The sequence below is a fragment of the Lepidochelys olivacea genome, assembly GCF_965140295.1.
Source record: "Lepidochelys olivacea isolate rLepOli2 genome assembly, chromosome: 3".
NCBI classification, from domain to species: Eukaryota; Metazoa; Chordata; order Testudines; family Cheloniidae; genus Lepidochelys; species Lepidochelys olivacea.
In genome coordinates this window covers 179,884,588-179,897,520 of record NC_140413.1, presented here as the reverse complement: position 1 = coordinate 179,897,520, position 12,933 = coordinate 179,884,588, and the positions used below count along the sequence as shown (strand labels likewise).

Genomic DNA, 12,933 nt, shown 5'->3' with positions numbered 1-12,933 from the left:
TCTTTTGCTCAATGAGAGGCTTGGATGGGGCGGGAGGCCCTGTCAGATACTTTTCTACTCCTGTGGTCGGGGGCTCTGTTGTACACCTTTCCTCCGGTGCTGTTGCTCCCCAGGGTCCTCTCAAAGATCAGGCAGGACAGAGCAAGAGTGATCCTCTGGCCACACCAGCCCTGGTACAGCGTGCTGCTGGACCTTTCGGTGGCGATTACATTCCAGCTGCCTCTCAGGCCGGACTTGCTATCCCAAAACCACAGCAGTCTTCTGCACCCAAATCTGACGGCGCTGCACCTGATGGCTTGGCTGCTGCATGGTTGAATGAGCAGGAGCAGCAGTTCTTGGCAGATGTTCAGCAGATCCTGTTGGGAAGTAGAAAGCCCTCTACCAGGGCAACCTACCTGGCCAAGTGGAAGTGGTTCACATGTTGGACCTCGGAGAGAGGCATCTAGCCCGAGCAGACCTCGTTGCATTCATTCTAGAATACCTTCTGCATCTCAAGCTCCAGGGTTTGTACCTTTCATTGATCAAGGTCAAGGTCACCTGTCAGCCATCTCAGCATTCCATCTGCTGCTTGAGGGCAGGTCTTTGCCCAGGACATTCCTCAAGGGCCTTTAGCACCTCTACCCACATGTCAAGGATCCTGTTCCTCTGTGGGACTTGAAGCTGGTGCTGTCGTGGCTCACGGGTCCCCCTTTTGAGCCTTTGGCTTCCTGTTCTCTCCTTCTCTTGTCCTGGAAGGTTTCGTTCCTGGTCATGGTGATTTCAGCCTGTCAGGTCTCGGAAATTTAGGCGCTCACCTTGGAACCGTGTTATATAGTTTTCTACAAGGACAAAGTACAGCTGAGATTACACCTGGCTTTCTGCCCAAGGTGGTCTCTCACTTTCATTCAAGCCAGGACATTTACTTACCGGTCTTTTTTTAGAAGTTGCATAAGTCAGAGGAGGAGAGTAGGCTGTATGCCTTGGACGTTAGAAGGGCTCTAGTCTTCTACATTGACAGGACCAAGCCATTCCCTAAGTCTATGCAATTGTTCATCGCAGTGGCTGACAGGATGAAGGGCACCCTATATCCTCCCAAAGAATTGCCTCTTGGATCACCGCCTGCATTCACTTCTGCTATCATCAAGTGAAGGTGCTGCCCCCGGCGATTGTCACCACCCACTCAACCAGGGCACAGGCCTCTTTGGCAGCTTTTCTGGCCCAGGTGCCTATCCAGGACATCTGCAGGGTGACCACCTGGTCATCCATCCATATGTTTACATCCCACTATGCACTGACCCAGCAGGCCCGGGACGATGCTAGCTTTGGTAGGGCAGTACTGCAAGCTGCGAAACAGTGAACTCTGAGCCTACCTCTGTAGATACTGCTTCTGAGTCATCTAGAATGGAATCAACATGAGCAAGCACTTGAAGAATTAAAAAACGGTTACCTTTCGTAACTGTTGTTCTTCGAGATGTTGTTCATGTCCATTCCATTATCCGCCCTCCTACCCCTCTGTCGGAATTTCAAGCAAGAAGGAACTGAGAGGGCGTAGAGTCGGCGGCGCCTAATATACCGATGCATGAGCGTGGCACTCAAGGGGGTGCCACAGCCAACCCTACAGATACAGCGAAGGCAAAAGTCTCCGACAACTCTGCATGTGGGCATGCCTATACCTATTATGGAATGGACATGAGCAACACATCTTGAAGAACAACAGTTACGAAAGGTAACTGTTTTTTCTGCATAATTTAACTAAGACAGTTTGACTAGAGAGGGGATGTTGGCAATAGTACAAGACAAACTACGAGGGCATTGCTTAAATTACATGAATATCTTTAGACAGAGAAGGTGGGTGAGGTAATATATTTTACTGGACCAACTTCTGCTGGTGAACAAGATAAGCTTTCAAGCTTACACAGATCTCTTCTTCAGGTCTGGGAAAGGTACTCAGAGTACCACAGTTCAGTTGGTCCAATAAAAGATATTACCTCATCCACCTTGTCTCTCTAATACCTTGGGACAAACATAGCTATAGCAACACTGCAAACATGACTATCTTTGTAAGTTATCTGGCAAGTGCAGGTCTCCTGTTTGGTTCTGTTATATTGTAACTCTATTTAAAATACATTATTGTTAGCTGAAAGTATTGACAACTTGCTCAGATTGTCAGAATATGCACCACAGATAAATCAGCAATAGAGGATCAGCAAAACATTATTTAGTTCTGCGTTAAAATTTTTTATAAAAATCACAAACCATATTACCTGGCAGCTGATGGATCAAATTTACCATGGTAAAAATGGATATAACACCACTTACTTTGATGGAGTTGTATCTACCTATACCAGTGATAAAGTTCGCCTGATATCTTTTTGATCATGCTTGAGTAGATAGTGTGAAGGAAGTCTATGGATTATATAGTTGTAAACAGGAATAAAAATACAAACATCATAAACTGAATTAGAAAGATCCATGTTACTGCTACTGGTTTGTACAATGTCTAGCTCAATGGGGGCTGATATTGGTAGGGGCCACTAAATACTGCTGTAATGCAAGCACATAAAAATAGAGTTCTTGTTTGTTAGTTTAATGCATGATATAACTTTTATCTATCCTGCATAACTAAGGACTCAGTACTTTGTCCATGAAGGTATAAACTGACTCTGTTCAGATAGTGTTCTGTAGTTTTCTAAAAATAAATGCATAAAAGGTTATATATATTCTACTTATATATGTTCTCATACATAAGTTTAGCAACCTTAATTTTGTTGAGGGAGTAGGCCACCAGTTGGGTAGCTAAAAGCTTGGAAATACGTTTTTATAATATAGCATTTATTTCATACTTGGAGACTGTTGACATTCTGCGTTCTCTAAAGATACTATCCATGCAGGATTTTGACTACAGATCTTACCTCCTTAGCAGAAGATGATGGAACTCTTCTAGTTTGTGAGTCTTGAGGGCAGCAGTAGTGGGATAGGAGATATGGGTTGCACTCTACTTGTCCTTGTGAGCCTTCTGAACATTCCACTCAGTTTCTTCAATGGTAGGCAAAGTTCACAGAAAGAAAATGCCAATTCTGGATGTTCACCATGAGGTGTTTAAAAAATAAAAAAAGAGGGGGGGGGCTCCTGAGATGAGATTTTCCTGCAGAAAAATTAAGTACATGATGAAAGAATCAAGGAGACCTGGCTTATCTTCTACGTTCCTACGGTTGTCCTCAAGGATTAAAACCTGAAGCTCTAGGAGTGTTCTTCTGCTATATTGCTAAGAAGTTAAGGTTAGGGATAGAGAATCCTTCAAATTGATATATTCAGAGAAGCAGGATTACAAGTAAGACATTTTCTCTGTCATTATTTGTCCTAAGGAAGACCATAATAAGTAGGGCTGTACCAAATTAATGGCCATGAAAAACACGTCATAGACTGTGAAATCTGGTCTCCCACCGTAAAATTTGGTCTTTTGTGTGCTTTAACTCTGTACTCTACAGATTTCATGGGGGAGACCAATGTTTCTCAAATTGGGGGTCCAGACCCAAAAGGGAGTCGCAGGGGGGTTGCAAGGTTATTTTAGGGGGATCATGGTATTACCACCCTTTCTTCTGTGCTGCCTTCAGAGCTGGGTGGCCGTTGAGCGGTGGCTGTTGGCCGAGAGCCCAGCTCTGAAGGCGGCACCCCGCCAGCAGGAGCAGCACAGAAGTAAGGGGGGCAATACCAGACCAGGCCATCCTTACTTCTGCGCTGCTGCTGGTGGAGGCTCTGCCTTCAGTGCTGGTCTCCCGGCCAGCAGCTGCTCCTCTCCAGCAGCCCAGCTTTGAAGGCAGCATGTCACCAGCAGCAGTGCAGACGTAAGGGTAGCAGTACCTCAACCCGCCTCTACAATAACCTTGTGACACCCTCCCTCCCCCAACTCCTTTTTGGGTCAGGACCTCTACAATTACAACACCGTGAAATTTCAACTTTAAATAGCTGAAATCATGAAATTTACAATTTTTAAAATCCGATGACCATGAAATTGACTAAAATGGACCGTGATTTTGGTAGGGCCCTAATAATAAGGTCAAAACATGTATGTATGTATAAACCTAACTCCTAAGTCTCTATCTGTTTTTTAGAAGTGTGATAAATAGGTATAACCATTCTTTAAAGTTGCATAGAAAATGACTAGAACAAACCTCTAGTACTCAGTTTAGTTTACAGACACTCAAATTAGGTAAAGTTGTTAGCAGTGGCATTAATTCTGTCAAATTAATCTCTTTTCTTTTCATTTTTTTCTAGGTGTTTGTTTCAGAATGGTAAGGCAGCGTGCAGTGTGCCAATTTTACATTACAACAGTGTAATATCTCCAATGCTAAAAATATCGTAGGAGGCCTATAGTAGAGTACAAAGGAATCCAGCTGGCGTTTTCAGTCCTTAGCTGGACAGTTAAGTATTGTGTGGTTTTGTTGTTGTTTTTTTAAATCATAGGTTCTTTTTATAGTAGATACATGGTATAGAATAATCCTACTATTAAAGTAGAATTCTTTTAAGAAAAGTTTATTCATATTGATGTTATTGAATTTGTTTGTATCATAGTAATATCTAGAGCAGGGGTCTCAAACTCAAATGACCACGAGGGCCACATGAGGACTAGTACATTGGCCTGAGGGCCGCATCACTGACACCCCACCCTTGCTGCCCCTAGCCTCCACCCCTTCCATGAGGCCCCGCCCCTACCCTGGCTCTTCCCACCCCTTCTCTGCCCCCATTCCAACCCCTTCCCCGAAATCCCCACTCCAGCTCCGCCCCCTCCCTGCCCCCAGGGGGTGCAGGAAGGGTGCGGGGTGTGGCGGGGGCTCAGGGCAGGAAGTTGAAGTGCAGGAGGTGTGCAGAGTGCGGCAGGGGGCTCAGGGCAGGGAGTTGGGGTGTGGGCTGCAGGAGGGGTGAGGGGTGCGGCAGGGGGTCAGGGTGCAGCAGGGAGTGCAGGAGGTGTGCAGGGTGAGGCAGGGGGCTCGGGGCAGGGGGTTGGGGTGCAGGAGGGGTTTGGGGGGGAGGGCTCCAGCCCGGCACGCACCGGGAGCAGGGCAAGCTCCCTGCCTGCCTGCCTGCCCTGACCCGGTGCCACTCCAGGAAGCGGCTGGAACCTGGGGGAGTGGGGTCAGAGGGCTCTGTGTGTTGCCCTGGCCGCTCCTCCAGGTACTTCCCCCGAAGCTCCCATTGGCCGTGGTTCCCCGTTGCAGGCCAATGGGAGTTGCGGGGGGCGGTGCCTGGAAGCAAGGGCAACACATAGACCCTTATGCCCCCCCTTCTCCAGGTTCCGGCTGCTTCCCGGAGCGGCGCGGGGGCAGGGCAGGGCAGGCAGGCAGGCAGGGAGCCAGCCCTGCCCCTGGTGCACACCGGGCCAGAGCCGCTCTAGGTAAGCCCTGGGGGGGACAGGGGGCACGGGGAGCTGGCAGGCCACAGAAAATCACCCCGTGGGCTGCGTGTTTGAGATCCCAATCTAGAGGCTTCAGTCACTGACTTTAAACATCATAAAGGCCTGACAATGTGTTGAATGGAAAACGTTAGTTTTGAGCTACTGAAGCAACGTGTATTCTCTTTTTCTTTTTCTTCATGAAAATAAAAGTGCAGTGTTAATCCTTCAGAGAATTAAAGAAATGAATCTACAGTGCTTATGATTTTTTTTCTGACAGATGATGTCTAATAATCACATGATGTGGAAGTTTGGTCTCTGCAGCTCAGATCCCACCCAAGCTTCTCCACCAGTTCTGAACCTGCAGCAGGAGCATTACAATTCAAAAGAAAGGCAGAAACTCAGAAAACAAGAGGACACGTTTCACAGAGTGGAAATAGCTAGAATACTGTATTTTCTGAAAATATTGACCTATGTTTAATATTAAACATTAAGCTTTTTCAGTATATGGTTATACTTGTAAAACAGCTGAAAGATGAAATGGCTGAAGGACTTAGAGTATAACATATGTCTTGAATTTAGTGACATCATTCATTCTACCCAGTCAGCTCTGGTCTATCCCAGGTACTCTGGGCTCCTGTGCTGAGTTGCCACTCCATCAGATATATGGTCCATTGCTTTGTGCTAAGTTATTGTTAACTTGGAAGTGCAAATCTATGTCTGTGTGTGATTGAAAGTCATGACATCCTCCCTTGCCTGCTTTATATTTAAGTGGAGAGAAGTGAGTATTGAGTGTTTTGTGTGAGGAAACGACAAGTCTATGCCTCTCTTATATTTTGATGCTTTATCTGCAGGCCAAATATAACCAAATAGACAATTTAAAAATTCTCTTTGTTACAGTTTAACAGATGCGACTGAAGACAGTAGAACACTGAAATTGTGCTGATAGTGTCTAAACAGGAACAGTTCTCCAGTGAACTAATCAATAATGACTGTTCATTCATAGCAGCCTAGGCCAGCCCAGTTAAGTGTATATGAAGTATACTAAAATGTAGTCCCCAGAGGCTAATAGCCAAATCTGAGTGCAGTATATGCAACTGGATAAAGATATATAAAGAGAGAGCCTCTATGCCTACTCTGCTATATTAGTGTATTATTGAGCCACATGTAAAACAGAGTGGAAAATTTTCAGCTATATCTTTGAAAACTGCATTAAAGTTTACAATTGTGGTGAGTCTGACTATACTCTGCAGTGCAGCATGTAAACATGAAATGCATGCTTGCACACAGATTGTTTCTCCTCGATTGATTTAGAAAAGATGTAGATAGTTAAAATACCTGTGATATCTATATTTATACAACTGGTGTCTGAGAAGTAGAAGAACATGTGTTGGTGAATATTGATTGACTTATTCCACCCAAAGAAGAAAGAGTAATTCTTAGCTGGATTTCAGAGAAGTGGACTTCCTATTCTGTGCAGTTTTGTGGTTTTAAAACATGTATATTTAAAGATACACATATGTTACTTAAGTTTGAGAGAGAAAGATAATACAGAATGGCAAAACTTAAAAAATAGTGGAGATAAACTGAAGTGGCTGAAGCCAGCTCAGGAAGTGAATAAGTGACAAACAGTCAGCATAAATTCACAATAATAATGTATTGCAAAAAGAGTCATATTAACAACCTGAACAATTAACTGGACTTCAATTTTTATTGCTACCACAGTTCCCTCTTCTTCAAGTGTTTTGTTCTTCATTTACTTCTCAAGGCAAGTTGCTAATTATTTTGACAGTTTGCTTGAAGATGGGATGTCATAGCTCCTTAAGGAAGTCTAACAAATTCAGAAGTGCTTTAACAAAAGATGAAGTTCTTACAGGCTTTTGTTTTTTGTTGCCAGTGTTATTTCTTCAAAATGGCAGCTATAGGGTGATGTGGAAGACCCTTGACCTCTGCACAAGATGATAACATATGTTGAAAATTCTTAAAATGGAGAGTGTAGATTTTTTGTCTTCTCCCCCAAATGGAACCATCAATAGGTTCTGACATAGCATGGGAAAACTATCCCAAAGAAGCTATACTGCTACTTGCCTTATTGCCTGCGGTGTAACTTGGAAGTGGCGTCAAGGGATGATGTTATGATAAACACTGATAAGCACAAGGGGGATAAGTCTCACTTTTTTGTTGAAAAATTGTCTGCTTCTGCTGCAAGTCCAGAACCGGCAGGAAAATCCTGATGTTTGGGTAGGTGCATTAATATCTACAGATACTTTTTAGGAAGAGTTGTCTTTAAGAAAGTTGTGGAAATGAAACTGGGGCTTTAAGACTACTCATGCACAATGTGTGTGTGTCATAACTGCTGGTGCTGAATATACTATGTGTATTTTTTGTTTTATTTTCCAAATCAGTACACAGAAGATGAAGCTAGGAAAATGGGAGTAGTTGGCTGGGTTAAAAATACCAGACAAGGGACTGTTACTGGCCAAGTTCAGGGCCCAGAAGATAAAGTAAATGCGATGTAAGTACTTCTGTGTCAATGTGTGTTAGCCTCATTAACCTGTCAAATTTGTTAAAATGATTCTGAAGAGAATGTAAAATTAGATTTAAGTATCAGTGACTTACTATAACAATAACAAATCAAGGTTGTTAGAAACATGCCATCTTGACTTCTGAGCAATAGTTAGCCTTCTGGTGTATGGGAGAACTGGGAAGAGGAGCAAAGAGGAATATTAAAAAATAGAAAAACAAAAAAGAGACTATGAAGTGGGAAAAACAAAAAATTAGAAGGAGGAAAACAGAATAGACAAATTAATAGGATCAGAAAGAAGGAAATGGACAATATCAGGAAAAGTCCACCAATTGTGCCAGGACATAGGATGAGGGAAAATGGTGTTGCTGATGGGAAGGAATGTGTCTGCCTACCTGTCCACTGTAAATAGGGCCTTCCCCTCCAACAACAACAAAAAAGACTTGGAATCACTGCAATGTAATAGTATTTTCCATGGGTCTTCTGTGAGCGAGTGCCCTAAATGATACCATTTTTACCAAGATGTCTACCTCCAGCACTAAGCTCTGAGATACTATTTTAAATTTAAAACTTTTAAAAAAAATTAAAACTGTATGTTCTTGGTGACAAGTGCTAATCCTGTTAGCTTTCATACTGCTTGGATGAATAAAATAGACTTACTTTTCCTCTGATTCTTAAATAACAAATTACTATGAACAGAGTAGTAGATACCCTTATATGGAGGTTGCCTAACCTCAGTATACAAACTTTTCTGACCTGTTTTTCAAGGATTCTAGTTCCTCCGTAAGTTGTAGCAGAACTTCACAATTTTGCAAAAGGATAGTCCTCATATCAGAGACTTGCCCTTTGTTGTCCACATGGAAATCCATTCAGATCTGGTTGAATTATAAAATGTCAAAATTGCCATTTGCAATCTGTATTATGCCCAGCAGAGGTTGCTGAAGGCTCTCTGCTAAAACTTTTCAAGATACCACATGTACGAGGCATGCTCCCCAGTATCTCTTTTTAGCATGGCACATATAGCTGTATCTCCAGATGGGAATCAGACAAAATAGATCCTCTTCTTTGTCCTACTTGCCCTATCAAAATACACATTGGGCTAGGGACATTTGCACCAGGCTAGGATCAAGGAGACCTTACACTCATGTTTTCTAACTGCTGTTGGTAATTCAGTTCCTTTCACAATACTTGTCATTGAGCAAGGCCTCATACCACCCTGAGAAGCAACAGAAGCTGAAAATAGAATACGGCAGACAAAAGTCTTATTTCATTAGCCACACTGCCTCTTTTTAAGAACCTCCCAAATCTATGTATCTGATTATGCTGTAGGTAAAATGAGGCTACTCATGCATATGTAATCATTGTTTCAGTATGTTGTGCATTTCCTAATAGATGGTCCACAAATGATTACAGCCTACTCCTGCTGCCAGTTACTGGAGTTACTCCTTTCACTGTAGTGGGTGCCGACTGTGCTGAAGGTCCCTGATGATGATGGATTGGGGGTGGATGAGTTACAGTTGCATATAATGTAATTTGCTTACCTCACACAGTTAAGTGACACTATTATATTTTGGTATTACAGTAGTGCTTACTGCCCTCTACTGCGATTGGGTTCCTATTGTGATAGGCACTCTACAAAAACATAGAGAGATTCCATATCCAGAAGAGTTTACAATCAAAGTAAGACAGAGAGATGACGTAACTTGCTTAAGGTCATATAGCAGATAAGTGACAAAATCCAGATTTTCTGAGTCCAACACCCTATCCCCTGGGCCACACTAACATTGCTACAGTTTTATGGGTTTTTGGAGTGTTTTTACTTTTATATACTTGTCAAATGTGTGAGACATGACAGATGATACTAGTGTTGAGTTTAGTGATGGAAGACAAACCAAAAGAAGTCAGGTGTGTGTGTGTGTGTGAGAGAGATGGCAGTTGCTTGGTATAAAGAAAAAAGGAAGTTGTATTAGGCAAGGACAATGATTTAAGAAAAGGCAGAGTCATGAATGGGAGAAAAAAGTCTGCACGGCTGTTACTCTGAAACCTTTCAGGAACTTGTTCATTATTGATGTTCAGAATTTTCTCAGGATGTTCTGGCATTTAAAACTCAACTGAGAACACTTGTTTGCTGCAGCTCAACAGAAATGGCTGTCTCTGTTGCTCTCAACCCCAGGTTTAGGCAAGACCTAAAGGAAAAGGTTTTTAAAAAGAAAGATAGTTTCTGTGGCAAAAAAACCTGTCACTTCTGTCACATGTGCCCTTTAATTCAGAAACACCCTTGCTTCTCAAACAAGATTACCGTCCCCAAAGAGAAGCAGGTGATAACTCTCAAATTGGAAGATAAGGAAAGTGGACAAAGTGACTCCAAAAAGTGTTTGCTAGCTTATTGCAGAGTACTACCTACTGTAGATGTGTTTCATAGGAAACAATCAGATGGGTGGCAAGCTTCTTATTTTCCAGAGTGTGTGACAATATGCCACAAAATATTGCTCATCCATCGCATATTTTGGATAGGCCTTTCCAATGTTTTAACTCATATTTGCTATTGTGAAACATGTAAAAAGAAAACTACCTATTTTGCTCATTCCAGAAATGTGAAGTTCTTAAAGATTAAGCCAAATTATTTGTCATAGTTATTACTTAATTTATTCCACTTTCCGAGGCTTTCCTAACACACATAGTCAACATCTACATTTTGATATCTGTCCCTTTATGCAAGACAGTGTCATGCCAGTGGAGCTGAAATTTTGTGTGGAAACTGCTATAATACACTTAACAAATGATATAATGCAGCTCTGATGGTATTATGAGTTTCCGAGGTAAAGCTTATTACAGTAACTGTAGCTTGTTTTAGTTATGAGGCATTACGAAAGCAGTATATGATTGTACATACTTTATTTGCTGTAGCACCAAATCACAATAGGTAAAGTTGAAGACCTAGAGCTTGCCTACACACAAAAGTTGTACCACATAGAGGGGGAATAAGCTATACCAGGGTAAGTTACCTTTATGTTGTTAAAACTGCATCCACACTAGAGGTTTTACTGGTATAATTTCAGTAAAAAAATCCCACACACCCCCAACCAAAATAGTTATGTGGTAGAAAAACTGTGTAGGCTTGGCGATAGCTTCAAACATAATCCTATAGAAGCACAGACATTTCAAATTTTGATTTTATGTGCATTTCATTGTTATTAGTATTTTAAATGTCAGGAGTATCAAATCCAAAAAAGTAGATACTTCTATAAATCATGGGCTGTTGTGGAACCATTTTAGTAGATTTTGATTGTGTTCTTTAGGAAATATTTTGCATGGTTTTATGACACCGTAGCATATAACAATCATTGTTTCATTGGAAAGATTTGTGTAAAGATTTGTATAACAAAGTGTACTGTGGGTTGGGTGCATTATAGTGTAATGTTACTGTGACAAAGTTCCTCCTCTGCCTTGGTGGGTCCAGCGCTTATTGGCGGTTTTGCTCGCCTCAGAGGTTCACAGCAGCCCTCAGTTTGACCACTTTCGTAGCTCAAATCTGCCGTTCATTCAGTTAGCCTCATCACTGGCCAGCATGGGGAAAAGGAAGAAGAACAATCCCCACAGTCTCTGCTGATCCACCTAGTGGATCGGGGAACAGAGACCTTCCCCTCTGGTGGAACCTACAGTCCAGTTCAACTCCTCCAGTATCAAGTAGGGAGTTGCGGGAATGGGCGGAACCCGGGCCCGCCCTCTACTCCGGATTCCAGCCTAGGGCCCTGTGGATTGCAGCTGTCTACAGTGGCTCCTGTAACAGCTGCGTGACAGCTACAACTCCCTGGGCTACTTCCCCATGGCCTCCTCCCAACACCTTCTTTATTCTTACTACAGGACCTTCCTCCTGATGTCTGATAATGCTTGTACTTCTCAGTCTTCCAGCAGTATGCCTTCTCACTCTCAGCTCCTAGTACCTCTTGCTCCAAGCTCCTATCACACGCACACCACAAACTGAAGTGAGCTCCGATTTGAAACCCAGGTGCCCTGTTAGCCTGCCTGTCTTAATTGATTCTGGCGGCTTCTTGATTGGCTGCAGGTGTTCTAATCAGCCTGTCTCCCTTAATTGTTTCCAGAAAGTTCCTGATTGTTCTGGAACCTTCCCTGTTACCTTACCCAGGGAAAAGGGACCTACTTAACCTGGGGCTAATATATCTGCCTTCTATCACTCTCCTGTAGCCATCTGGCCTGACCCTGTCACATTACTTCTTAGGTAATTTGTAAAAAAGTAACTATACTGTATATATGCAGTTGTAGTTCTATCTGGTACTTATATTTTTAATTAAATTATTTAAATTAGGAGTATGTAGTGTAAGTAAATTATAGAGATATATACTAAAATTGTACATAGCCATATTGGATTTTGTGTTTAACTCACATATGTATAAAAGGGTCTTTGCCCTATAGTTGCTTTTTAAACTTCTTTATCTTTACCTTATTTTCCTTTGATTAAATATCCAAATCACTAGTCGATGTTATGGAATAACAAGGTCACATTTCTTGTTTTATTTTGGACATTTTTGAGGTACAAAGATAAAAACACTTTTCATTTGGTAAGCTGGTAGTTGTAGAGGTGTGTTCACGTCCTATAATGTAAAACCTTTGTACTTTTCCTAAACTTTTAAAAAATAGCATATAGGCTCAGCCTATATTAATTTTTAGCCTAAAGCAATGTGTTAATTTTTTATATGTCCTTGAAGAATCATGATTTTTAAAAAATGGAACATTGGCAAACCGTTATCTGTTGTAAATGTATTTTTTAATTCTTGTGAAATAGTTCTGTGAAGAAATAGGCTGAGGAACTTTCTAGGATGCTTGTTGAACTCATATTTTTTTAAAATGGTTTTCATACAATATGTATGATAAGAAATCAAAACATATAAATCTGGATTTCAAAAAAGGCCTGCAGTCTCTACCATGAGGAAATGAAAACTTCAAATGCTGCAATGTCTTTAAAAACATGAGTGTGGCTTTTCTTAAGGTTATGGAAATCTGGAAAACAGCAGTGGCTGTC

The 12,933-nt window shown here is 41.9% G+C and overlaps 1 protein-coding gene across 5 annotated transcripts in view; it reads left to right on the top strand.

The window, feature by feature from the left end:
- Positions 1-12,933, top strand: part of ACYP2 (acylphosphatase 2) — a 177,376-nt gene that overhangs the window by 52,834 nt on the left and 111,609 nt on the right. For 3 of the 5 annotated variants that reach the window (XM_084622265.1, XM_084622261.1, XM_084622263.1), the window contains 2 exons: positions 4,255-4,271; positions 7,774-7,883. In XM_084622265.1, coding sequence (XP_084478391.1) covers positions 4,269-4,271; positions 7,774-7,883 — 113 coding nt within the window. In that variant the 5' untranslated portion in view covers positions 4,255-4,268. Of the gene's footprint in view, positions 1-4,254; positions 4,272-5,648; positions 6,603-7,773; positions 7,884-12,933 lie in introns of those variants that run through there. The other 2 variants (XM_084622262.1, XM_084622264.1) reach the window with 1 other exon arrangement.